At 39.9% G+C, this 27,500-nt stretch overlaps 2 protein-coding genes across 8 annotated transcripts in view; one reads left to right on the plus strand and one right to left on the minus strand.

The window, feature by feature from the left end:
- The window catches only part of akap9 (A kinase (PRKA) anchor protein 9), a 151,018-nt gene extending 129,929 nt beyond the window's left edge, over positions 1-21,089 (minus strand). For all 6 annotated transcript variants that reach the window (XM_067426426.1, XM_067426425.1, XM_067426428.1 and 3 more), the window contains exon 1: positions 20,846-21,089. In XM_067426426.1, coding sequence (XP_067282527.1) covers positions 20,846-20,896 — 51 coding nt within the window. In that variant the 5' untranslated portion in view covers positions 20,897-21,089. The remainder of the gene's footprint in view (positions 1-20,845) is intronic.
- Positions 1-27,500, plus strand: part of LOC137048320 (transcription termination factor 1b, mitochondrial) — a 63,123-nt gene that overhangs the window by 27,606 nt on the left and 8,017 nt on the right. Inside the window, exon 1 of one of the 2 annotated variants that reach the window (XM_067426438.1) lies at positions 26,770-27,070. The exons of the other annotated variant lie outside the window; for it this stretch is intronic. Coding sequence (XP_067282539.1) covers positions 27,047-27,070 — 24 coding nt within the window. The 5' untranslated portion in view covers positions 26,770-27,046. Of the gene's footprint in view, positions 1-26,769; positions 27,071-27,500 lie in introns of those variants that run through there. 2 annotated transcript variants of the gene reach the window in all.

The raw sequence follows: 27,500 nt of genomic DNA on the forward strand, positions 1-27,500 counted from the left end.
TTTTTTCCCCATTTAAATTTTTCTCAATATTTTTTTCGTTTCCATTTTAATTTTTCTCGATCCGTCTTTTTGTTCTTCCCCGTTTTAATAGTCAAATGAAATATTTCATAGAACTTTAGTAAGCAAAAAAAAAACATTAAAACAAATTATATTTTTAGGACCAAATGAAATATATTTTATTTTTACCAAAATGCCATGTTTTTTGTTTTAAGTTTTCTGGATTTCCATTTTAACAACTGAATTGCTTTAAATGTCTATTAATTTAATTAATAAAAACAACATTTATTATTCCTATTTTAAAAGTTTCACAATCAGAATTTTCTGAAATTCTTTGTTTTGTATTAAAAAAAATCTGCCAATAAAGCATTAATTTAAGTAGTTTTTAATCATTAAAATTAGACCATTTTTTTGTCAAACACTGCTGCACAATGAGCTTTCACTGATACATTTAAAACATTAAAAAATAAAGTTAATAATAATTTATTCCTATTATTTTAAGAATTATAACATTGAGACGTAGCTGAATTCTACTGTACAACAGTAATATACGTCACAATTTCTTCAAGCTAAACCAAACTTTTATTTTGACGGGTTGTCATGAGGAGCTTTCTGTGTGTTTATGACAATATTTTTAATCAAATTAATTGATAGGACCTTTAATTCTATTCTTGGCCTAATTTAGAAATTGTCCAAATGTGATTGGTGTTGTGTGACACTGGATCTTCCGTGAGAAACCAAACTCCGTTTCTCAGAGTCAGACCCAAGAAAGCAAAAGCGAAGCAATCGCACAGCTTGAAATTACATTTAATTTGTTTTTCCCCACAGAGGCTGCCATTAATCTCTGGGTTATCTAAGCGGCGTCTCCTGCTGACTCCATTTGGCCTCTTCAGATCGAGGTCTGACATTATTTCAGCTGCTCACCTCAACGGCATACGCTAGTTTTAGGGACATAAATGCGCTGTGTATTAACGATGCACGTGCCAAACGAGTACCGACAGCAGATAGGAGAGATCAGAGCGAGGTCACAAACACACGAGCTGTTAATTAAGATCATGATAGCGGAGTGTGTGGGACGTGTTTAATTACGCCGCACGCTTCAGTTTTATTATAATATCTCCTGAGTGACACTAACTGTGTTTATCAGCCAAGCCAATTATCCCAGTGGACTAACGATCGGGATTTGTGTGTGTGTGTGTGTGTCTGTGTGACCTCCTGTTAACCAGAGCTTTTAGCCTGAAATCACAGCACACGCACACACACACACACACACACACACAAATTAAAACCCTCAGATCTGAAGGCAGAAAACGCTTCTATTGCATGCTGGGTTGGAACAATTGATTTTGCATAATTAAACGGAGCTGGAGTTAAACAGGCTCCAGATGTGCATTAGCAGGCCTCGGTTCGGTCTAATCTAATGCACATCACATTTACAATCCCAAATACTTCAGATTAGAGTTTGTTTAGTTGACACATAATTTCCGTTATAAGTTTCACCTTCATTAGGGAAGATAACACGTCAGAACTGATGTCCTGTGCAATGGATGTTTCGATATATATCAATATAAGGGGTGTAACGATTCATCTACTACGTCGATGTATCGATTTATATTCCTATGATCCAACTACATCGATCTGTGTTTGGCAAGTTGGCCTTCCGGACGACATATATCGATCTAACATTGTTTTAAAAGGTAATCGATTGATTGTATCGATAATGGGAAATAACACATTTAATTTAAGCACGTCAGACTTTATATGGATGTTTTTTCTTAGCACATTTAATGGTAAAGGCGTTAAACGTTACTCTGCCTATATGTGACGTTAGCCGCACACGCCAGAAGCCGCGCAAAGAAAACCAAACATAGCTTGGCGGATGACGGAGGAGAAGCCAACGAGCGAGAAATGATCAGACCATTGCGGTCCAGTGTGAGAAAACATTTTGGCTTTAGTAAAGATGGAGGTGTTCTAAAGAAGTCGCTCGCTGTTTGTAGTAGCAGCAGGTTCAGCCTCTGCTCATTCAACCTGAAGAGATGTAGTCGCACTTTATTTTTGATATTAATATTATATTTGTATTATTTTTATGTTGAAAAACAACAGCAAAAGTAGCAGGTAAACCTACTGTTAATTAAACCTGAAGAGTTTTTGATATTAATATTGTAATATTTTAATGTTGAAAAACGAGCAGAAGTAGCAGCAGTAGTATGGTGGTTGCACTTACTGTACTTTCATTGAAAATGAGAGCAGAAAATGTTCACTTCCTGTTAATTCAACCTAAACTGTTGGTTGCACTTTATTCAAATGAAATGTGAACACATTAATTAAGAAACACAAATTAAGAAACAGCAGGAATCTAGAAAACTTCACCTGGACGTATATTTCAGTCACACTGATTAACATTTTCGGCTAAAAAGTTACTAAATTGATTTCAAGTCACTAAATCGTTTCGGATCGTATCGTTCTAAATGAACCAATATCGTCCTTGAATCGTATCGACAACATCAAATCGTGATACGAATCGAATCGTTGTTAAAACGAATCGTTACACCCCTAATCGATTTTTTCCCCCGATATAAACGATATAGATTGAAGAAATACAGTTAATATCAATATACAGTAGCCTGAAAAATAGCAGAATAATCCAATTTGTCCTAAACATAACGCATGCTTTATTAGGGCTCGACATTAAACATGTTCATGTTCATTAGCTTGTCAGAGTAAAAAAAAAAGGTTTATTTTTATTTCATTTTTTGTGTTGTAAATATGATTTATTCTGAAGCGATATTCTCCCGTGTTTAATCATCTTTGGCATATTTAAATCTGCATATTTGTGATATTTTTACCTTTAATAAAGGTCATTTTCCCCGAATCTTATTTAATATAGGCTGTGCTTTAGCTTTCATATTATATTCTTAAATTTGATCTATACATTAAATTAAAATAAGACACTATGGGGCTGTTACCAATCAAATTAAATCATTTACACTGAAAAATACAACTGCATTTAATAATGTTATGAGATTTGTGTTTTTGGATAAACAAATAAGAAATTTTGGAAAGTATGTTTAAACATGAAACTTAACCACCAGTAGGTGGCAGCAGGTGAGTCTTAATGAGTGAGTCATTGAGTCGATTCATTCAAACGCTGACTGTCTTAATGAGCGAGTCATTGAGTCGATTCATTCAAACGCTGACTGTCTTAATGAGCGAGTCATTGAGTCGATTCATTCAAACGCTGACTGTCTTAATGAGTGAGTCATTGAGTCGATTCATTCAAACGCTGACCGTCTTAATGAGTGAGTCATTGAGTCGATTCATTCAAACGCTGACCGTCTTAATGAGTGAGTCATTGAGTCGATTCATTCAAACGCTGACCGTCTTAATGAGTGAGTCATTGAGTCGATTCATTCAAACGCTGACCGTCTTAATGAGTGAGTCATTGAGTCGATTCATTCAAACGCTGACCGTCTTAATGAGTGAGTCATTGAGTCGATTCATTCAAACGCTGACCGTCTTAATGAGTGAGTCATTGAGTCGATTCATTCAAACGCTGACCGTCTTAATGAGTGAGTCATTGAGTCGATTCATTCAAACGCTGACCGTCTTAATGAGTGAGTCATTGAGTCGATTCATTCAAACGCTGACCGTCTTAATGAGTGAGTCATTGAGTCGATTCATTCAAACGCTGACCGTCTTAATGAGTGAGTCATTGAGTCGATTCATTCAAACGCTGACCGTCTTAATGAGTGAGTCATTGAGTCGATTCATTCAAACGCTGACCGTCTTAATGAGTGAGTCATTGAGTCGATTCATTCAAACGCTGACTGTCTTAATGAGTGAGTCATTGAGTCGATTCATTCAAACGCTGACTGTCTAAATGAGTGAGTCATTGAGTCGATTCATTCAAACGCTGACTGTCTTAATGAGTGAGTCATTGAGTCGATTCATTCAAACGCTGACCGTCTTAATGAGTGAGTCATTGAGTCGATTCATTCAAACGCTGACCGTCTTAATGAGTGAGTCATTGAGTCGATTCATTCAAACGCTGACCGTCTTAATGAGTGAGTCATTGAGTCGATTCATTCAAACGCTGACTGTCTAAATGAGTGAGTCATTGAGTCGATTCATTCAAACGCTGACTGTCTTAATGAGTGAGTCATTGAGTCGATTCATTCAAACGCTGACTGTCTTAATGAGTGAGTCATTGAGTCGATTCATTCAAACGCTGACTGTCTTAATGAGTGAGTCATTGAGTCGATTCATTCAAACGCTGACTGTCTTAATGAGTGAGTCATTGAGTCGATTCATTCAAACGCTGACTGTCTTAATGAGTGAGTCATTGAGTCGATTCATTCAAACGCTGACTGTCTTAATGTGTGGTTTACAGCTGATTAATTCAAGAACAGGGCAGTCGTTTACGAACAGGTTATTGAATCTTTGATTCAACAGATTCATTCAAACACTGAATCATTCAGTAACACACACTGTCTGTTGCTGTGAGAGACGTTATGGTTCTGCTGTGATATATTTTCGCTGCTGAAATCGAATAAAAACAGTCAATATTTTATCTAAAATGTAAGTGACTTGATGTTAATGAATTGTCTAATGAACTGTCATATGAAGTGTCATTTTCAGTCATGATGGTGTTCAGGAAAACACACTTGCTTCCTTAGTCGGAGGCACCCCTAGTTCATTATATACTATATTATTATCCACTATTGATCGCCACTCACACTAAATTAATGATACTTCTTAAATGTTTTGTTATAGGTGCTTTAATCTGCTTATCCGGTCGGGCCAGTAAAATTCTCCTTCACTTCCCCTTCAAAAAATACACACGTCTTAAGCATTAATGTCTGTTTATATTGGGGGCTTCATAATAACTGGTAAGATATAGTTAACATGTATAGCAACTACTAACTGGCCTCCGTTACACACATCAGAAATAAGTTTGCATGCATTTGCATCCAGATAAATTCGATCTGGCATGCACCAGTACTAGTGTGTGTGTTTTGATGCACCAGTTCTAGTGTGTGTGTGTTTTGATGCACCAGTTCTAGTGTGTGTGTGTGTTTTGCGCTGACTGTTCTCCGGTCGTGTCCCGAGTGTCTGAAATGCTCGCTAATGACACTGGCATGGAAACTGCGCGCGCTGACAGATGCTCTGAACGCCAGGCGTTACTGCAGCAAAACAAACAACAGATCTGAGCCAAAATGTGAGTTCAAGGGTCATCTTCAGAGAGTCCACACATGCAAAACCCCTTTATCTGTCTGTCACTCAAACACTCAGCGGCTGGAGAGAGCCGCACACACACTATTTGTGTGTTTATTGCTCTTTTAACATCTAGGCCAGTGGACTACAGATGAAAAATAGCCTCTTGGTTAATTCTGGCTTTTTTACGCATGTTTGTTCATGTGTTTTTATGAAATTGCATTGTGTGTGTGTGTGTGTGGGCATGTTTTTGTGACACATGAGGACACAGATGTGTATAATGCCATGGGTATGACACAGGTATTACAGGAGAGGGTGAAATATGAGGACATTACCCATGGCCCCACTTTACAAAAGGCTTATAAATCACACAGGAGGAGTTTTTATGAGAAAGTAAAAATGCAGAATGTTTCCTGTGATGGGTAGGTTTAGGGGCAGTGTGTGTGTGTGTGTGTGTGTGTGTGTGTGTGTGTGTGTGTGTGTGTGTGTGTGTGTAATGATCTCCTGCTAGAGTACATGAACACTAACAGCATGTTAAGATATTTCTGTTTCTTCACTACTGACAAAATAAGACAAGAAAAACAAATCAATTGATCTGAATGTCAGAGATCACAGATAAATCAACAAACTCTGTGTCTAAGACGAGCAAACTCATTTAAAATCTCACTGGATGAACACGCAATCAAAGTCTGCAATGATTTAGTTCTGCTTCAAAGCAGCTTATTTTAAGAAAAATATACTGCATTCATAAGAAAAATATGCTGCAACTATAAGAAAACAAGTTTCTCTGCTTTTGTTCGCTCCAAATGTTTACAAAAGAAACTATGAATCATTCTGAATCATCTCTTTCCATCGCAAGCGTCTTTATTCAGCGGCTCCTGACATTTACAAAGTGAATGTGTGTTGTGCGGGGGGGTTAGCAGGACTAAACGACGGCTGAGGCGTCGACATTCACCTGAGAAAGTGTGAGAAATTAAAGCTGAATGTCGAGATGACATTTAATTTGATTCAAGAGTTCTAGCTCAGGTGTTAACCTGTAAACAATGCATGAAACAAGCGATAATCTCAATTAAAAGATTAATATTCGGAGAAATTAGTCAAATGTCTTTTCACAGCATTTAGGTGGCCGGAAGTCATTTATTTTCAATGGGAGCCGGGCGGCGAGCGTCAAGGCGTCGAGGAGAGTTGAAATCAGCTCAACTTTATGGTAATGAGCTATGACGCGGTTCGGCGGCAACCAATGGGAATGTAGAAGTGCTGCGCTTGAGAGAAATCCAGAGAACGCAGGTAAATAAACTTTGGTTCCGACCACATTAGTTCCCAATGCAAAATGTCAGAGAAGTTGATCATTGCAGTGCGGGTTTCCCACACACAGTAAAAGTGAGCCCAATACTGACAATAAATGTACTTTGTCTTTTTTTTTGTTGCTTATCTAATTTTGATCTCATTATGTATGATGTCTTGATGTTTGTTCCTTTAGTTCCTCGTTTTTACACATTTCCATGGTTTACTGATTAATTATTTTGGCAAAAATCATTAAAAAGTAGCATTAAAAATGTAATGAATAGTCTAATTCTCTACCATATACAATTTAATAAAATGATTGGCTATCAACAACCTGCGTTGTTCTACTTTCCCCTTATTCTCAGTCTAAATTAAAAAAAAATTGTGGTTATTTACTACTCAAATTAAATACATGAAAATACTGTCGATTACTAAGACTAAAGCCCCGTTCACACCGCCAGCGATTTTGTCACTGCATGTCGCAGCGCCAGAGACTCATGTCGCTAGTTGGCGTTACTACTACGAGTTGCGTATAAACGTCATTAAATAGTACCGTTTTTATTACTAGAGTTTGCAGAACAGAGCAAGTTATTAGAATACATACACACTGTACTGTAGGTAGACCATCCTGCATGCAGTTTAGTCAAAACTTACTTTATATCCCCACAATCCCAGACACGTTTTTCCATGAATCATTTTTTTTTTAAATGTGTCTCTGTATGTAGGCTACACAGAGACATATTATAAAGAGCAGGGGACTTGCTAAAAGCTAATATCAACAACTCCTCCGGACACCGCAGTAGCAGCAGTAAAGCAGACGGATCACGTGCACTCCACTGACTTCACTCCTATTGGTTGTCGCTCGCGAAAATCGCTTCTCGTTTGCATAAAGTTGAAATTTCTGAACTTTTGTCGCGTGTCTCGTGTCGCTTGACACGCCCACATTCTGTCACCAACGGTCACTGTCGCCGGATGTCGCCAGCGCTCCATTGAATGGGATCATGTCGCTTTGTCGCTGCGTGTCGCTGGCGGTGTGAACGGGGCTTGATTCTTACCAACCCCTCTTATTTAATGGGGTAAGCACACTTGCGTTCTCATCTCAGAGGTGTTATGAGTAAATGATTACACACTGATTTGTGAGGTCAGTGTTGGACAGATCAGTTCATTAAATTTAATCGGTTCAAAGTAGTCATTAGCGGACGCAAAGCGGACGCGTTACGTGTGAACCCAGACTCTTAAAACAACGCATAAACGAATATTTTGCTTTAAAACTATTCACATCAGCCGCATCACGAATTTCGCGTCAGAGCTCATACATTCGTGGCGTCAGCTGAAACTTCATCATTCAGTAAAGAAGAGCTTTTAATTGGATTTAAAAGACAGAAAAGAAGGTTTTATGTGCAGCCAGTCTTAAAGATCAGAGTCTGAAGGAGAGAATCCAAATCTGGGACAGGAGCTAAAACTATATCATGGCCGCTTTTAAACTTACCTTTGAAAGTCTGTGGGACAATTAGAGTAATAGTAGCGTTAGCAGCACATCTGGTGATGGTTGAGGAGAGATCACTGTCATAAGTGTAAAGCGCTTTGGGTGTACAGTACATATGAAAGCGCTATATAAATTCCTCATTCATTCATTCATTCGTTCGACGAGACTAACACACACTTCAGGAACCAGTCAATCCAGAGCAGATGTTTCCAGTCGAGTCTCAATGCAAACATTTAAGTGCCACAGACGTACTGATGGCAACACGTCCATAATCACGGACACAAGGTTAAGAAGAAAATTTAAAAAAAAATCAATGATTTTATTAAAGGTGAAATTGCTGTCACAATAGTAAACACAGCTTTAACTATAACTACAGCTGTAATCTCATGAGAAACGCCACACCTGGCAAAGGTTAATGATGAGTGAATAGCTAATGACATCAACTGGACATTTCATCACCTTTGTTTCCTTGTATCTGATTGGTTGAAGCCATCTCTGTCGCCGCTAGAGTAAAATAAAATAAAAAATGTTTTTTCGCCGCAGCACATTCGCGTTCGGTGTGGAAGTGCTCATTACACACACAGCTGATCAAAAATGTAAACATTGTGCAAATTATTCGCGCGTCAAAGTCACGTCCAGTGTAAAAGGGTGTTAAATCTCAGTGTGTGTGTGTGCAGGACATCACGTAACCCTGTCAGACGGGCCACACGTTCATAGGGAGCATGGAGAGGTCAGGATCTCACCGGGCCTTCAGACTCAGGCATTTTTAAGATAGCACGGCTCTGTTATCACCCTGAAGAGGCCAGTGTGTGAAGAAACAAGAGGCCAAACTAGCGCTCGAACATTAAAGGGTCATGACCCCTGTTTCAGCTGCAGTCAGGTTCACCACAGTTTTGAAAAATGCTATTAAAGTGACTGACAACCAGAGTGTGTGAGCGGATTTTTTACAAGTCTGAGCGTTGTGGACTTCACACACTCTACTTATTCTCAAGTCATCTCACTCTACTCTGTCTTCTTTATTTTAATCAGCAGGGCTCAACGCTAAGGATTACTATTTCTGTAGTCTACCTGAAAATCTACTTCAGACCTAAACGAAAAACCTGAAAATAACTATTTCATGTGTATGTTTGCTCTGTTGTATTTGTGCTCGTAATTCTATTATTTGTTCTTATTTCATTACAGTAGGGCTGGGACAACGCGTCGACGTCATCGATGACGTCGACGCAAAAAATACGTCGACGCAAAATATGTGCGTCGATTCGTCAGACTCAAAATAAAGTTGGCGGCGCCGGAGAGTAGTAGCAACCATAGATGTACATAATAAAGTATATTATGTAATTAAGTATATTATTTATTATGTATATCTATGGTAGCAACACGAGTGGCTCCTCAGACTTTCAGAAGTGCAAGGCTTGCGGGTTGGCCACAGTCTATGGGGTTGGCGCGCGGTGCGCACGGAGCATCACAGGCATGCGCGCACGCGTTTTGTTGTCACGGCTACATAAACAAATTTCTGCACACAGGAAGACAGATGTTTTGGTAATATTTGACGTATTTTAATCACAAAAACAAACGTTTGCATCAAGTGAAAGCATCAGACACATTGGCTACGTTACCTACATAATAAGCTGTTTTAAATTTAAAATGTTCAATGTCTAATCGCGCTGATGTGACCGAGGGTATCCATCCTCTAAGTGAGCAGTTTCATCCCAGGACTATTCCGGTTTTAAACGGAGTATTGGCGCCCGTAATGCACTCCACATGTAACTGTTTTCACTGTCATGCCGCGGATGCGCGTGGCGTTTCTGTTGCGGGTCAGCCACGGGGCTGCGTGGCGTTTTCTCTGCCTTTGCACACTAGAAGCGTGTCTGACGCGGCGCTGCTGCTGCTATTGATGCGGAGGGAAGCCCTATTCCTAATGTTAAACATAAATAGCCTACTGATACAGCAAAGACAACGTCGGGAGTAGCCACATATCTATGGTATTGACGGCAAAATAGGCTACAGAATATTTCGTTCTGTATTGACAGTTGCAATATTTCAAAATCGATAATTGACGTTTTTTATTATTACAATTAGGCCTATATCTGCATTTATGTAAACCTACAGACTTTCAAACATGAAAATGTAATTTAATATGTATTCGTGTCAAAATGATATATAAACATCTTTCCCTATTCTATTTTGCCTGGAGACGCGTGAAAAATAGGCTCTCTTCTATTTCTAGCATGCACGCGTTTTCCGCGCCTCACAGGCAGTGTGCAAACTCCAACCTGTTAACATGGGAGCCGAAACAAAAACGGACACGCCACGCAGCCGAGACGCTCACGCTTACAGTGTGTCCCCGGATTTGATTAAACAACTTGTTGATATTTAATCGATGGGCATAGCCTGTAGGCTGAGTTGCATACATAGAAAAATCGTATAATATGTTTCTTTGTTGTAGGTTAATACTTATTTATGCGTGTGTGTGTGTGTGTGTGTGTGTGTGTGTGTGTGTGTGTGTGTGTGTAGCCTACTTTATGTTTTCAAGGTTTTATTGAATGCATTGCTCTTGTATAGTCTTACTTTGGAATTTTAAGAGCAATAAACATATATTGCAATGTTAAGGAATTTGTTTTTTCATTCAGATAATTAAATCAACATGTATAAATTGCTATTAGGCAATTAATGGGGAGATAATCGATAATCGAATCGAATCGTAACCGAATCGGTCAGGAAAAATTAATCGTTAGATTAATCGATCCATCGAAAAAATAATCGCTAGATTAATCGTTTAAAAAATAATCGTTTATCCCAGCCCTACATTACAGACTTTAACAATATTTTTTTTAAACTATGAGTTAGGCTTTCTGGAGTCAACTTAATTTATTAAGGTTACATGGATAAAAAAATAAAAAATAAAAAAAAAACAATAATTAGGCTTTTTTTATTTTATTTATTACTTTTTTGTGATAGGGCCAGTATACATTTTGGCGAACCTGATCTCACGAAAATGCATATAAATAGTACGTGCGCAAATTCGTGGAATGTATATGCCAAAATGAGTTTTGGCGTGCGTGTGGTCCGCGTTTATTCGTGTGCATATGATACGCACTTTATGGCGTATTATACGTACGAACCCCCCACCCTAATCCTACCCACACTGTAAAAATGTTTTGTTGTTGTTGTTGGTTTAACTTAAAAAAGTGAGTAACCTGGTTGCCTTAAATTTTTGAGTTTATTGAAATTAAAATTTTGAGTTGATACAATGAAGGAAATTGGTTTAATAAATAGAAACTCAAAATATTATTGTATTTGAACCACATAAAAAATTTGATAAATCATGAAAATAGCACAATTTGGCTGCGTCATCACAAATAAAACACACACAATTACCCAATATGCTTACACAATCTTTTAATAATATTTTAAATAAGGTTGTCGAAACTCAAAAAATGTTTAATAATTTTTAATTTCAATTTCAATTTTATTTATAATTTCAATGAACTCAAAATTTTAAGGCAATCAGGTAACTTATTTCTAAATATTTTTTTACAGTGCAAGAGCATGTCATACACACACCATAAAGTGCGTATCATATGCACACGAAAAACTGCGTAGCATTTGCACGCCAAAACTCATTTTTCATTCATTGATACGCATTACCATGAGATCGTGTTGATTTTGGCAGGGCCAGTAGGCCCGACCGGACCAGTGGAAATGATCCTCAGCGTTGAGCCCTGAATGTAGCCGTAGTTTGAGGATGTCAAGAGCTCTAATCTCAGTCCTGACACGCTGTGCAGGTTACAGTGACCCGATGTCTCTGAGAGAGATCCTGTTTAGCAATGGCTGGAAAATCCAGTCTCTCAAGCCCATCCACATGCTCTTAGCCAACGCAAAGTCTTCACATTCATCCTGTAACCGCAGGCAGTGAGCACGGCTTTACCAGGTCATGCATATCAGGGGCCGGTTGCATAAACTGCTTAGACTTCACTCTTAGAAAAAAGGGTTTATTGGGGATCTCTATAGAACCATACGGGTCTTTACTCAACTCAACATTTTATGCTAAAAAGGTTATATAATGCCAAGAAAGACGCCTTTTTGTCACAAACGTTCTTTAGGCTATTATTCATTCATATTTTATATTATTATAAATAACTAAATTACTGTTTGTTAAACTGTTGTAGTAACTTAATATCACAATCATGGTGATTTTTGGAGGATAAATCTGGAATGGCACTCTTCGTGTGATATTGATATTGACATAAAATGAGATAAATACTTTTTTAACCCCCATATCTTGAATTTTGTGATCCTTCACATGCGTTCATAAATGCATTTGAATACACTGAATAATGCAATGAAAAGTTTGTCAATAATATGAAATATTTAATCCGGAAAGGACAAAACAAATGATAATGAACAAACCCCTAAAAGGCTCCATATTAACCTTTTCCTGGTTACAAACAACCCTAAAGGGTTCTTTTGATTGAACCCTTAAAAAGGGCTCTATATAGAACCTTTTATGGGTTTCAACTACATAGCGCCGATAGCACCTTTTCTTCTAAGTGTAGTCTTAAAAGTTAGTCATCTATTTATTTATTTTTTCTTCTTCTTCAACAATGGTACTTTTTAAGTCACTTACATAAAAAGATAGATCGGTCTAATTTGAATCAGAAAAGCAAAAGAAAAGTAGCCTGACAAGCTGGAGCCTCATCCAGATGTTTGGTCTGGAAACTCTCCATTGACGGCTCAATCTGAGGGGCGGATAAACGGCTGTCTGTCAAACTCCCTCTGCACGCGATAGGATAGCGCTACACCAACCAGAGCAACGAAGGTGAAGCAGAGCTCGCTGACAGATTAAACATTCGCCGTATCCGGTCGGCTAAACTCCGAACACATCTTCCCTTCTTCAGAATGACTTCAGTGACGCTCTTTGTTCTTTTCTCAGAGAAAAGCTTAACTCAAGTCTTCCAGAGTCGCGGTCAAAGCTGATTCAACAGACCGCCGTTCGCCAGTTTCTGTGTTTACTAGAAGCACGCAAGCGCAACTTGGCCGTCATTATGGCCCCGCCCACCGACTCTATACACGATGTGATTGGCCCGGGAAGAGTGAGGGGAATACAGCTCAGAAGGGTATTGAGAGTTGCTAGACGACACTCACGGTAGATTAGATTTGCTGCCGCTAGGGGGCGTCTAGATTTCTAGGCTAAAAGAAAAGCATAACTCTTGACTAATTTCTATTAGCTCCTAAGACACATTAGTGGCTAAGTTTATGCAACTGGCCATATGTTTTCATCATATATTACGAGAGCTCACTGCATGACAAAGTGCATAAAACTCTTAAACCCAGACACATAGACTTACGCTGCATTCCCGTACCACTGGAAAACTCAGAGATGATTATCTAGAAACAAATGTTTTGTGTTTTTCAGTGACTGAGACGCTAAATATCATTTAATGTGATTTTTCCAATAAATGAGCAGGAATAAAGCTGCTGTCCCCTCCATGATTCCTGTTCTTATGACAGCAATGATAACGTGGTACATGACAGGTAAAATAGAGGAAAATGCTAGGTAAATGTGAGGTAAATGTCAGTCGAAAGGGAGATGATATGTAGTTAAACCTCAGATAAATGACATCCTAAAGGTAAATGACAGCACAATGTGAGGTAAATACGTAAATCTAAGGTAAATTTCAGATATTAGATATTCTGAGGTAAACGAAAACAAAGTTAAATGTGTGATTTAACTCAAGTTTGCCTCATTTGTCAGGTTCGTACTGAGGTAAATGGCAGCATTGAAGGAAAATGGAGATAATGTGAGGTAAAAATGTGGTAAAAATGTGAGGTAATGTGAGCTAAATATGAGGTAAACAACAGCAGTGAGGTAAAATAGTGGTAATATGAGGTAAAAATGTGGTAAAAATTAGGTAAATGACACCAGTGAGCTAAATGTGAGGTAAATGACAGCAGAGGTAAAGGTAAAATAGAGGTAAAAATTTGGTACAAATTAGTTAAATGTGAGGTAAATGATAGCAGTGAGGTAAAATAGAGGTAAATATGAGGTAAATGACAGAAGTGTGCTAAAATAGTGGTAAATGTGAGGAAAACGACAGCAGTGAGGTTAAATAGAGGTAAATATGAGGTAAATGACTACAGTGATTTAAAATAGAGGTAAATATTAGATAAAAAAATGGTAAAAAATTGGTAAATGACAGCAGTGAGGAAAATGTGAAATAGAGGTAAATGTGAGGTAAATGACAGCTGTTGGTTGAATCAAAGATGTGTGATAAATTCTGAGGTGAACTTGAGGTAAATCTCAGCTGAGAATAAGGTATACTACAGCAATAGAGGTAAATACAGGGCAAATTATATCAAATATCAGATATCAGTAAGTTAATTTCCTGAGGTAAATATCAGCAGTACGGTAAAGGTACATTCGAGGTGTTTAATCATAAGTGTCAGCTGTTTTCTGAGGTAAATGACAGCAGTGGAGTAAAATAGAGGTACATTCGAGGTGTTTAATCATAAGTGTCAGCTGTTTTCTGAGGTAAATGACAGCAGTGGAGTAAAATAGAGGTACATTCGAGGTGTTTAATCATAAGTCTCAGCTGTTTTCTGAGGTAAATGGCAGCAGTGGGGTAATATAGAGTACATTCGAGGTGTTTAATCATAAGTCTCAGCTGTTTTCTGAGGTAAATGACAGCAGTGGAGTAAAATAGAGGTACATTCGAGGTGTTTAATCATAAGTCTCAGCTGTTTTCTGAGGTAAATGGCAGCAGTGGAGTAAAATAGAGGTACATTCGAGGTGTTTAATCATAAGTGTCAGCTGTTTCTGAGGTAAATGGCAGCAGTGGAGTAAAATAGAGGTACATTCGAGGTGTTTAATCATAAGTGTCAGCTGTTTTCTGAGGTAAATGACAGCAGTGGAGTAAAATAGAGGTACATTCGAGGTGTTTAATCATAAGTCTCAGCTGTTTTCTGAGGTAAATGACAGCAGTGGGGTAATATAGAGTACATTCGAGGTGTTTAATCATAAGTGTCAGCTGTTTTCTGAGGTAAATGACAGCAGTGGAGTAATATAGAGGTACATTCGAGGTGTTTAATCATAAGTGTCAGCTGTTTTCTGAGGTAAATGACAGCAGTGGAGTAAAATAGAGGTACATTCGAGGTGTTTAATCATAAGTCTCAGCTGTTTTCTGAGGTAAATGACAGCAGTGGAGTAAAATAGAGGTACATTCGAGGTGTTTAATCATAAGTCTCAGCTGTTTTCTGAGGTAAATGGCAGCAGTGGGGTAAAATAGAGGTACATTCGAGGTGTTTAATCATAAGTGTCAGCTGTTTCCTGAGGTAAATGACAGCAGTGGAGTAAAATAGAGGTACATTCGAGGTGTTTAATCATAAGTCTCAGCTGTTTTCTGAGGTAAATGACAGCAGTGGAGTAAAATAGAGGTACATTCGAGGTGTTTAATCATAAGTGTCAGCTGTTTTCTGAGGTAAATGGCAGCAGTGGAGTAAAATAGAGGTACATTCGAGGTGTTTAATCATAAGTGTCAGCTGTTTCCTGAGGTAAATGGCAGCAGTGGGGTAATATAGAGTACATTCGAGGTGTTTAATCATAAGTCTCAGCTGTTTTCTGAGGTAAATGACAGCAGTGGAGTAAAATAGAGGTACATTCGAGGTGTTTAATCATAAGTGTCAGCTGTTTTCTGAGGTAAATGACAGCAGTGGAGTAAAATAGAGGTACATTCGAGGTGTTTAATCATAAGTCTCAGCTGTTTTCTGAGGTAAATGACAGCAGTGGAGTAAAATAGAGGTACATTCGAGGTGTTTAATCATAAGTCTCAGCTGTTTTCTGAGGTAAATGACAGCAGTGGAGTAAAATAGAGGTACATTCGAGGTGTTTAATCATAAGTCTCAGCTGTTTTCTGAGGTAAATGACAGCAGTGGAGTAAAATAGAGGTACATTCGAGGTGTTTAATCATAAGTCTCAGCTGTTTTCTGAGGTAAATGACAGCAGTGGAGTAAAATAGAGGTACATTCGAGGTGTTTAATCATAAGTGTCAGCTGTTTTCTGAGGTAAATGACAGCAGTGGAGTAAAATAGAGGTACATTCGAGGTGTTTAATCATAAGTCTCAGCTGTTTTCTGAGGTAAATGACAGCAGTGGAGTAAAATAGAGGTACATTCGAGGTGTTTAATCATAAGTCTCAGCTGTTTTCTGAGGTAAATGACAGCAGTGGAGTAAAATAGAGGTACATTCGAGGTGTTTAATCATAAGTCTCAGCTGTTTTCTGAGGTAAATGACAGCAGTGGAGTAATATAGAGGTACATTCGAGGTGTTTAATCATAAGTCTCAGCTGTTTTCTGAGGTAAATGACAGCAGTGGGGTAATATAGAGTACATTCGAGGTGTTTAATCATAAGTCTCAGCTGTTTTCTGAGGTAAATGGCAGCAGTGGGGTAATATAGAGTACATTCGAGGTGTTTAATCATAAGTCTCAGCTGTTTTCTGAGGTAAATGGCAGCAGTGGGGTAATATAGAGTACATTCGAGGTGTTTAATCATAAGTCTCAGCTGTTTTCTGAGGTAAATGACAGCAGTGGAGTAAAATAGAGGTACATTCGAGGTGTTTAATCATAAGTCTCAGCTGTTTTCTGAGGTAAATGACAGCAGTGGAGTAATATAGAGGTACATTCGAGGTGTTTAATCATAAGTCTCAGCTGTTTTCTGAGGTAAATGACAGCAGTGGGGTAAAATAGAGGTACATTCGAGGTGTTTAATCATAAGTCTCAGCTGTTTTCTGAGGTAAATGACAGCAGTGGGGTAATATAGAGTACATTCGAGGTGTTTAATCATAAGTCTCAGCTGTTTCTGAGGTAAATGACAGCAGTGGAGTAAAATAGAGGTACATTCGAGGTGTTTAATCATAAGTCTCAGCTGTTTTCTGAGGTAAATGACAGCAGTGGGGTAATATAGAGTACATTCGAGGTGTTTAATCATAAGTCTCAGCTGTTTTCTGAGGTAAATGACAGCAGTGGAGTAAAATAGAGGTACATTCGAGGTGTTTAATCATAAGTGTCAGCTGTTTTCTGAGGTAAATGGCAGCAGTGGGGTAAAATAGAGGTACATTCGAGGTGTTTAATCATAAGTGTCAGCTGTTTTCTGAGGTAAATGACAGCAGTGGGGTAAAATAGAGGTACATTCGAGGTGTTTAATCATAAGTCTCAGCTGTTTTCTGAGGTAAATGACAGCAGTGGGGTAAAATAGAGGTACATTCGAGGTGTTTAATCATAAGTCTCAGCTGTTTTCTGAGGTAAATGGCAGCAGTGGGGTAATATAGAGTACATTCGAGGTGTTTAATCATAAGTCTCAGCTGTTTTCTGAGGTAAATGACAGCAGTGGAGTAAAATAGAGGTACATTCGAGGTGTTTAATCATAAGTGTCAGCTGTTTTCTGAGGTAAATGACAGCAGTGGAGTAAAATAGAGGTACATTCGAGGTGTTTAATCATAAGTCTCAGCTGTTTTCTGAGGTAAATGGCAGCAGTGGGGTAATATAGAGTACATTCGAGGTGTTTAATCATAAGTCTCAGCTGTTTTCTGAGGTAAATGACAGCAGTGGAGTAAAATAGAGGTACATTCGAGGTGTTTAATCATAAGTCTCAGCTGTTTTCTGAGGTAAATGGCAGCAGTGGGGTAAAATAGAGGTACATTCGAGGTGTTTAATCATAAGTCTCAGCTGTTTTCTGAGGTAAATGACAGCAGTGGAGTAAAATAGAGGTACATTCGAGGTGTTTAATCATAAGTGTCAGCTGTTTTCTGAGGTAAATGACAGCAGTGGGGTAAAATAGAGGTACATTCGAGGTGTTTAATCATAAGTCTCAGCTGTTTTCTGAGGTAAATGACAGCAGTGGAGTAAAATAGAGGTACATTCGAGGTGTTTAATCATAAGTGTCAGCTGTTTTCTGAGGTAAATGACAGCAGTGGAGTAAAATAGAGGTACATTCGAGGTGTTTAATCATAAGTGTCAGCTGTTTTCTGAGGTAAATGGCAGCAGTGGGGTAAAATAGAGGTACATTCGAGGTGTTTAATCATAAGTGTCAGCTGTTTCTGAGGTAAATGACAGCTGTGGAGTAAAATAGAGGTACATTCGAGGTGTTTAATCATAAGTCTCAGCTGTTTTCTGAGGTAAATGGCAGCAGTGGGGTAATATAGAGTACATTCGAGGTGTTTAATCATAAGTGTCAGCTGTTTTCTGAGGTAAATGGCAGCAGTGGGGTAATATAGAGTACATTCGAGGTGTTTAATCATAAGTCTCAGCTGTTTTCTGAGGTAAATGACAGCAGTGGGGTAATATAGAGTACATTCGAGGTGTTTAATCATAAGTGTCAGCTGTTTTCTGAGGTAAATGACAGCAGTGGGGTAAAATAGAGGTACATTCGAGGTGTTTAATCATAAGTCTCAGCTGTTTTCTGAGGTAAATGACAGCAGTGGAGTAAAATAGAGGTACATTCGAGGTGTTTAATCATAAGTCTCAGCTGTTTTCTGAGGTAAATGACAGCAGTGGAGTAAAATAGAGGTACATTCGAGGTGTTTAATCATAAGTCTCAGCTGTTTTCTGAGGTAAATGACAGCAGTGGAGTAAAATAGAGGTACATTCGAGGTGTTTAATCATAAGTCTCAGCTGTTTTCTGAGGTAAATGACAGCAGTGGGGTAATATAGAGGTACATTCGAGGTGTTTAATCATAAGTCTCAGCTGTTTTCTGAGGTAAATGGCAGCAGTGGAGTAAAATAGAGGTACATTCGAGGTGTTTAATCATAAGTCTCAGCTGTTTCCTGAGGTAAATGACAGCAGTGGAGTAAAATAGAGGTACATTCGAGGTGTTTAATCATAAGTCTCAGCTGTTTTCTGAGGTAAATGACAGCAGTGGAGTAAAATAGAGGTACATTCGAGGTGTTTAATCATAAGTCTCAGCTGTTTTCTGAGGTAAATGACAGCTGTGGAGTAAAATAGAGGTACATTCGAGGTGTTTAATCATAAGTCTCAGCTGTTTTCTGAGGTAAATGGCAGCAGTGGAGTAAAATAGAGGTACATTCGAGGTGTTTAATCATAAGTCTCAGCTGTTTTCTGAGGTAAATGACAGCTGTGGAGTAAAATAGAGGTACATTCGAGGTGTTTAATCATAAGTCTCAGCTGTTTTCTGAGGTAAATGACAGCAGTGGGGTAAAATAGAGGTACATTCGAGGTGTTTAATCATAAGTGTCAGCTGTTTCTGAGGTAAATGACAGCAGTGGAGTAAAATAGAGGTACATTCGAGGTGTTTAATCATAAGTCTCAGCTGTTTTCTGAGGTAAATGACAGCAGTGGAGTAAAATAGAGGTACATTCGAGGTGTTTAATCATAAGTGTCAGCTGTTTTCTGAGGTAAATGACAGCAGTGGAGTAAAATAGAGGTACATTCGAGGTGTTTAATCATAAGTGTCAGCTGTTTTCTGAGGTAAATGACAGCTGTGGAGTAAAATAGAGGTACATTCGAGGTGTTTAATCATAAGTCTCAGCTGTTTTCTGAGGTAAATGACAGCAGTGGAGTAAAATAGAGGTACATTCGAGGTGTTTAATCATAAGTCTCAGCTGTTTTCTGAGGTAAATGACAGCAGTGGAGTAAAATAGAGGTACATTCGAGGTGTTTAATCATAAGTGTCAGCTGTTTTCTGAGGTAAATGGCAGCAGTGGAGTAAAATAGAGGTACATTCGAGGTGTTTAATCATAAGTGTCAGCTGTTTCTGAGGTAAATGACAGCAGTGGAGTAAAATAGAGGTACATTCGAGGTGTTTAATCATAAGTCTCAGCTGTTTTCTGAGGTAAATGGCAGCAGTGGAGTAAAATAGAGGTACATTCGAGGTGTTTAATCATAAGTGTCAGCTGTTTTCTGAGGTAAATGACAGCAGTGGAGTAAAATAGAGGTACATTCGAGGTGTTTAATCATAAGTGTCAGCTGTTTTCTGAGGTAAATGACAGCAGTGGAGTAAAATAGAGGTACATTCGAGGTGTTTAATCATAAGTGTCAGCTGTTTTCTGAGGTAAATGACAGCAGTGGAGTAAAATAGAGGTACATTCGAGGTGTTTAATCATAAGTCTCAGCTGTTTTCTGAGGTAAATGACAGCAGTGGAGTAAAATAGAGGTACATTCAAGGTGTTTAATCATAAGTCTCAGCTGTTTTCTGAGGTAAATGACAGCAGTGGAGTAAAATAGAGGTACATTCGAGGTGTTTAATCATAAGTGTCAGCTGTTTTCTGAGGTAAATGACAGCAGTGGAGTAAAATAGAGTACATTCGAGGTGTTTAATCATAAGTCTCAGCTGTTTTCTGAGGTAAATGACAGCAGTGGAGTAAAATAGAGGTACATTCGAGGTGTTTAATCATAAGTCTCAGCTGTTTTCTGAGGTAAATGGCAGCAGTGGAGTAAAATAGAGGTACATTCGAGGTGTTTAATCATAAGTCTCAGCTGTTTTCTGAGGTAAATGACAGCAATGGGGAAAATAGAGGTACATTCGAGGTGTTTAATCATAAGTCTCAGCTGTTTTCTGAGGTAAATGGCAGCAGTGGAGTAAAATAGAGGTACATTCGAGGTGTTTAATCATAAGTGTCAGCTGTTTTCTGAGGTAAATGGCAGCAGTGGGGTAACAGAGGGGTAAACACGAGGTACTTGAGTTAAATCACAGATGTCAGTGGGTAAATGACAGCTGTTGGTTGAACTGAGTTTTGAACTGATGCATACAGCAATGAAGTAAACTTTAGGCACATCTCAGGCGAGAAGTATATTCTGAGGTAAACAAGAGCAGACAGGTAAAGAGGAGATAAATGTGATGTAAATCTTCTCACCTTGGCTTTGCCGGCCTGCAGTTTCCTCTGTCGCTCCTCGTCTTCCATCATCTCTGCGGTTCCTGCGGCTTAAACAGGGACACACGCGCGTCATTAAAGCTCCACACGCACACACACACGCCTAACAGTGAACGCGGACCGCTGACATGTGCGTCCGCTTCGGCTCGGACGGCAAATCCTCCGGGTTTTCGCTGTGTTTTATTGGGGCTTAGCTGTCACACTCACAGTGGCCGCCATGTTTCTCCACGTAAACACACGAGACTCGTTGCGCGGTGACGTCGCCGTGCGCGCGCACGCTGGCTGAGGCAAAGCCTTACACTGCAAATATCGCTGTGCAAACAAAGCCAATCGTGCAAATAATACGAAAAACTGACAATGTATATTATTAGGCATGTTTGTATGATGATGTCCGGAGGGGATATGTGGCGTAAAAATATGAGGAAAATATGTTAATGACGTCCTCAAGTATATGTTAAATGTCTGTGGAGGAGCTCTGACCTCATGTACCATTACATTTTCTGAGATGTGCATTTTTATTTACACTAAATTACTTTGGGACCATTTCCGCTGTATTCGGCCGACCCAAAGCTTCCCATAGTGGTCTCTAAATACACAACATTGGTGTAATTTTATAGGAAACCCTTTGAAGTTACATAAAACACTGATAAAAGTGCTGTAATAATCTTATCTGCACCTAATCTATGCATCATATTTTTATTCTTTTTACAACTGTTTTATTTTACCTTCTTAGTGTTCTTTTCTTTGGTTATTGTTATTTTATCCATTTTAATTGTCTTTGCAAATTGTATGTTAATTTGAGTTCAATATGATGAGTAAAAACTGTTTTTTTTTTACAGTGTAAAGACGCAGCAAAAGTCTGTGCTAGTCATTTAAAGAGAAAAATCGTGTACTCTTGTCTTTTTACATCAGTCATTGTGCTACACATCCGTCTCTCCACACATGTTTGCAGCCATACCTGCAGCTGGGGAAGCTGGTCTATTCCTGCGGCCGACCGGAGCTGAACAGCTGATGGTTTGACAGATCTTGAATTCCACCCATCGTCTTTTGGACATCCTTCACTTTAGGTCCACCTGTGAACTCTGACGCTCAGTTCTGCTGCTCAGAGATCGGGAACACTGAACACTCGGCCAGTGAATCATTCATGAGCGAGCAGCAGAGGATCAGGTTCAGAGAATAACAAGGGGCCGCAACTAACTCACCTGAGGAGAGGGGTGTGAGTAGAGTAAAGTAAAGTAGAGTAGAGTAAAGTGGAGTAGAGTAAAGTGGAGTAGAGTAGAGTGGAGTAGAGTAAAGTAAAGTAGAGTAGAGTAAAGTGGAGTAGAGTAAAGTGGAGTAGAGTAGAGTAAAGTGGAGTAGAGTAGAGTAGAATGGAGTGGAATGGAGTGGAGTGGTGGAGTAGAGTAGAGTGGAGTAGAGAAGAGTAGACTAGAGTAGAGTAGAATGGAGTGGAGTAGAGAAGAGTAGAGTAGAGTAGAATGGAGTGGAGTGGTGGAGTGGAGTAGTGTAGAGTAGAATGGAGTGGAGTAGAGTAGAGTGGAGTAGAGAAGAGTAGAGTGGAGTGGAGTAGTGTAGAGTAGAGTGGAGCGGAGTTGAGCGGAGCGGAGTGGTGGAGTGGAGTAGTGTAGAGTAGAATGGAGTGGAGTGGAGTAGAGTAGAGTGGAGCGGAGTGGAGTAGTGTAGAGTAGAGTAGAATTGAGTGGAGTAGTGTGGAGTGGAGTAGTGTGGAGTGGAGTAGAGTGGAGTGGAGTGGAGTAGAGTAGAGTAGAGTAGAGTAGAGTAGAGTAGAGTAGAGTGGAGTGGAGTGGAGTGGAGTAGAGTGGAGTAGAGTAGAGTAGAATAGAATGGAGTGGAGTGGAGTAGAGTAGAGTAGAGTAGTGTGGAGTAGAGTAGAGTAGAGTAGAGTAGAGTAGAGTAGAGTAGAGTAGTGTGGAGTGGAGTGGAGTGGAGTGGAGTAGAGTAGAGTAGAGTAGAGTAGAGTAGAGTAGAGTAGTGTGGAGTAGAGTAGAGTAGAGTAGAGTAGTGTGGAGTAGAGTAGAGTAGAGTAGAGTAGAGTAGTGTGGAGTGGAGTAGAGTAGAGTAGAGTAGAGTAGAGTAGAGTAGAGTAGAGTAGTGTGGAGTAGAGTAGAGTAGAGTAGTGTGGAGTAGAGTAGAGTAGAGTAGAGTAGAGTAGAGTAGTGTGGAGTAGAGTAGAGTAGAGTAGAATAGAGTAGAGTAGAGTAGAGTAGAGTAGAGTAGAGTAGTGTGGAGTAGAGTAGAGTAGAGTAGAGTAGAGTAGAGTAGAGTAGAGTAGAGTAGAGTAGAGTAGTGTGGAGTAGAGTAGAGTAGAGTAGTGTGGAGTGGAGTAGAGTAGAGTAGAGTAGAGTAGAGTAGAGTAGTGTGGAGTAGAGTAGAGTAGAGTAGAGTAGAGTAGAGTAGAGTAGAGTAGAGTAGAGTAGAGTAGTGTGGAGTAGAGTAGAGTAGAGTAGAGTAGAGTAGTGTGGAGTAGAGTAGAGTAGAGTAGAGTAGAGTAGTGTGGAGTGGAGTAGAGTAGAGTAGAGTAGAGTAGAGTAGTGTGGAGTAGAGTAGAGTAGAGTAGAGTAGAGTAGAGTAGAGTAGTGTGGAGTAGAGTAGAGTAGAGTAGTGTGGAGTGGAGTAGAGTAGAGTAGAGTAGAGTAGAGTAGAGTAGTGTGGAGTAGTGTGGAGTAGAGTAGAGTAGAGTAGAGTAGAGTAGAGTAGAGTAGTGTGGAGTAGAGTAGAGTAGAGTAGAGTAGAGTAGAGTAGAGTAGAGTAGTGTGGAGTAGAGTAGAGTAGAGTAGAGTAGTGTGGAGTGGAGTAGAGTAGAGTAGAGTAGAGTAGTGTGGAGTAGAGTAGAGTAGAGTAGAGTAGAGTAGAGTAGAGTAGAGTAGTGTGGAGTGGAGTAGAGTAGAGTAGAGTAGAGTAGAGTAGAGTAGTGTGGAGTAGAGTAGAGTAGAGTAGAGTAGAGCAGAGCAGAGGAGTGTGGAGTGGAGTAGAGTAGAGTAGAGTAGAGTAGAGTAGAGTAGAGTAGAGTAGAGTGGAGTAGAGTAGAGTAGAGTAGAGTAGAGTAGAGTAGAGTAGAATAGAGTGGAGTGGAGTAGAGTAGAGTAGAGTGGAGTAGAGTAGAGTAGAGTGGAGTGGAGTGGAGTAGAGTGGAGTGGAGTAGAGGGGAGTAGAGTAGAGTGGAGCGGAGGAGAGTGGAGTGGAGTGGAGTAGAGTGGAGTGAAGTAGAGTAGAGTGGAGTGGAGCGGAGGAGAGCGGAGTAGAGTAGAGTGGAGTGGAGTGGAGTGGAGTGGAGTGGAGTAGAGTGGAGTGGAGTGGAGCAGAGCAGAGTAGAGTGGAGTGGAGTAGAGTAGAGTAGAGTGGAGTGGAGTAGAGTGGAGTGGAGTGGAGTAGAGTAGAGTAGAGTAGAGTAGAGTAGAGTAGAGTAGAGTAGAGTAGTGTGGAGTAGAGTAGAGTAGAGTAGTGTGGAGTAGAGTAGAGTAGAGTAGTGTGGAGTGGAGTAGAGTAGAGTAGAGTAGAGTAGTGTGGAGTAGAGTAGAGTAGAGTAGAGTAGAGTAGAGTAGAGTAGAGTAGAGTAGAGTAGAGTAGAGTAGTGTGGAGTAGAGTAGAGTAGAGTAGTGTGGAGTGGAGTAGAGTAGAGTAGAGTAGAGTAGAGTAGAGTAGAGTAGTGTGGAGTAGAGTAGAGTAGAGTAGAGTAGAGTAGAGTAGAGTAGTGTGGAGTAGAGTAGAGTAGAGTAGAGTAGTGTGGAGTAGAGTAGAGTAGAGTAGAGTAGAGTAGAGTAGAGTAGAGTAGAGTAGTGTGGAGTAGAGTAGAGTAGAGTAGAGTAGAGTAGAGTAGAGTAGAGTAGAGTAGAGTAGTGTGGAGTAGAGTAGAGTAGAGTAGAGTAGAGTAGAGTAGAGTAGTGTGGAGTAGAGTAGAGTAGAGTAGTGTGGAGTGGAGTAGAGTAGAGTAGAGTAGAGTAGAGTAGAGTAGAGTAGAGTAGAGTAGAGTAGTGTGGAGTGGAGTGGAGTAGAGTAGAGTAGAGTAGAGTAGAGTAGAGTAGAGTAGAGTAGAGTAGAGTAGAGTAGAGTAGTGTGGAGTAGAGTAGAGTAGAGTAGAGTAGAGCAGAGCAGAGGAGTGTGGAGTGGAGTGGAGTAGAGTGGAGTGGAGTAGAGTAGAGTAGAGTAGAGTGGAGTAGAGTAGAGTAGAGTAGAGTAGAATAGAGTGGAGTGGAGTGGAGTAGAGTAGAGTAGAGTGGAGTGGAGTGGAGTGGAGTAGAGTGGAGTGGAGTAGAGGGGAGTAGAGTAGAGTGGAGCGGAGGAGAGTGGAGTGGAGTGGAGTAGAGTGGAGTGAAGTAGAGTAGAGTGGAGTGGAGCGGAGGAGAGCGGAGTAGAGTAGAGTGGAGTGGAGTGGAGTGGAGTGGAGTGGAGTAGAGTGGAGTGGAGTGGAGCAGAGCAGAGTAGAGTGGAGTGGAGTAGAGTAGAGTAGAGTAGAGTGGAGTGGAGTAGAGTGGAGTGGAGTGGAGCGGAGGAGAGCGGAGTAGAGTGGAGTGGAGTGGAGTGGCGCGGAGGAGAGTGGAGTAGAGTGGAGTGGAGTGGAGTGGAGTGGAGTGGAGTGGAGTGGAGTGGAGGAGTGCGGAGTAGAGTGGAGTGGAGTGGAGTGGAGCGGAGGAGAGCGGAGGAGAGCGGAGTAGAGTGGAGTGGAGTGCGCGGAGGAGAGTGGAGTGGAGTAGAACCGACTAGAATAAAACTTGTCTTTCAGTAATTCTATTAGTAATTCAAAATTAAAATGAAACAATCATTTATCATTTTTAAATGCAACTTTGAATGTTTTTTTTAATCTTGTATATCAAGTGAAACAAGAACAAATGTGGGCGGGGCTTGGTTGTGTCTGTGGGGAGTTGATTGGATGGCTGTGGTTTGCTATTGGCTGATCTCATGTGAGTGACAGGTGGCCCCGCCCTCGTCATCAGGTGGCCTCGTCATCAGGTGGCCCCGCCCTCGTCATCAGGTGGCCCCGCCCTCATCATCAGGTGGCCCCGCCCTCATCATCAGAGAAGAGATGAGCTGTTATTATGGTTCAAGATTATTAACACAATGATGATGTGTAGCGATAAATGATAGAGAAATACTGCAGTACACTATAAAAAATAGTCCGTAATGGGACATTTGATCTGATGGATGCAACCAGTAAATGATTTCTTCATTTATTTACAGTCTTTATGTGATTTTATTTTATTTTATTACTTGATAATGTATCACTTAATTATTGGTAGATTCTATTGGAAATATGTTTCGCCTCTAGTTGTATATATGTTACATGCAGATGCATCATATTCTATAGAGAGAATATTTGTCTGTTGTTTTCTGAACATGAATCCATATGTTATTGATTATGAATATTACAGCGCGAGAGGGAACATTAATCTGATGAGAGTTTCTGAATGATTGCACGAGCACGTCTGAGGACGAGATCAGGCCTGAATTCATCACCAGATGACAGAGCCTACAGTTAAAAACTCTCTGCTGGTCATCCTAAAATACAGATTGAGAAATAAAACATTGTGCTTCCATTTGATCTGTGCTCTGAATAAAACACTGCAAAACTGCTCTTCTTATTTAGTATTATTGTCTTGTTTCTAGTCCAAACATCTGAACAATCTTAAAACAAGAAACATTTACTAGACAAGTACAAATTATTGTCTTGTTTTGGGGAAAATAACTCAAAATGAAGAGAGTTTTTGCTTAAAATAAGATAAATAATCTGCCAATGGGGTGAGAAAAATAATCTTGTTTTCTGTTTGAATTGAGATTATTTTTCTCACCCCATTGGCAGATTATTTATCTTATTTTAAGCAAAAACTCTCTTCATTTTATTTTTAACAAAACAAGAAAAAATCTAGTAAATGCATCTTGATTTAAGAATATTTAGATACTTGGACTGGAAGCAAGACAAAATAAACAAGAAGAGCATGTTTAGCAGTGCGATTGACTTCAGCTCCAGTCGGACTGAAGGAAGAAAGCGAGGCTCAGTGATGAAACAGATCTGGGTGTGAATGAATGATGCATGAGACGGCTCATCAGGCACAGACGGAGAGCAGGCCTGCCATCCCAACCCTTCTCAAATGATCCAACATCTGCCATCCTCAGCCGGAAAACCAGGAGCACCGACAACCATCATTGAGTTAAAGTTTCTCTCAGAGGATGGATGGATGGATAAAAGGATGGGTGGGTGGATGGATGGATGGATAAAAGGATGGGTGGGTGGTTGGATGGATAAAAGGATGGGTGAGTGGATGGATGGATGGATAAAGGACGGGTGGATGGATGGATGGATGGATGGATGGATGGATGGATAAAAGGATGGGTGGGTGGATGGATGGATGGATAAAGGACGGGTGGATGGATGGATGGATGGATGGATGGATGGATGGATAAAAGGATGGGTGGGTGGATGGATGGATGGATAAAGGATGGATGGATGGATAAAGGATGGGTGGATGGATAAAAGGATGGGTGAGTGGATGGATGGATAAAGGACGGGTGGATGGATGGATGGATGGATAAAAGGATGGGTGGGTGGATGGATGGATGGATAAAAGGATGGGTGGGTGGATGGATGGATAAAAGGATGGGTGAGTGGATGGATGGATAGATA

The sequence above is a fragment of the Pseudorasbora parva genome, chromosome 19 (genome assembly GCF_024679245.1).
Source record: "Pseudorasbora parva isolate DD20220531a chromosome 19, ASM2467924v1, whole genome shotgun sequence".
NCBI classification, from domain to species: Eukaryota; Metazoa; Chordata; class Actinopteri; order Cypriniformes; family Gobionidae; genus Pseudorasbora; species Pseudorasbora parva.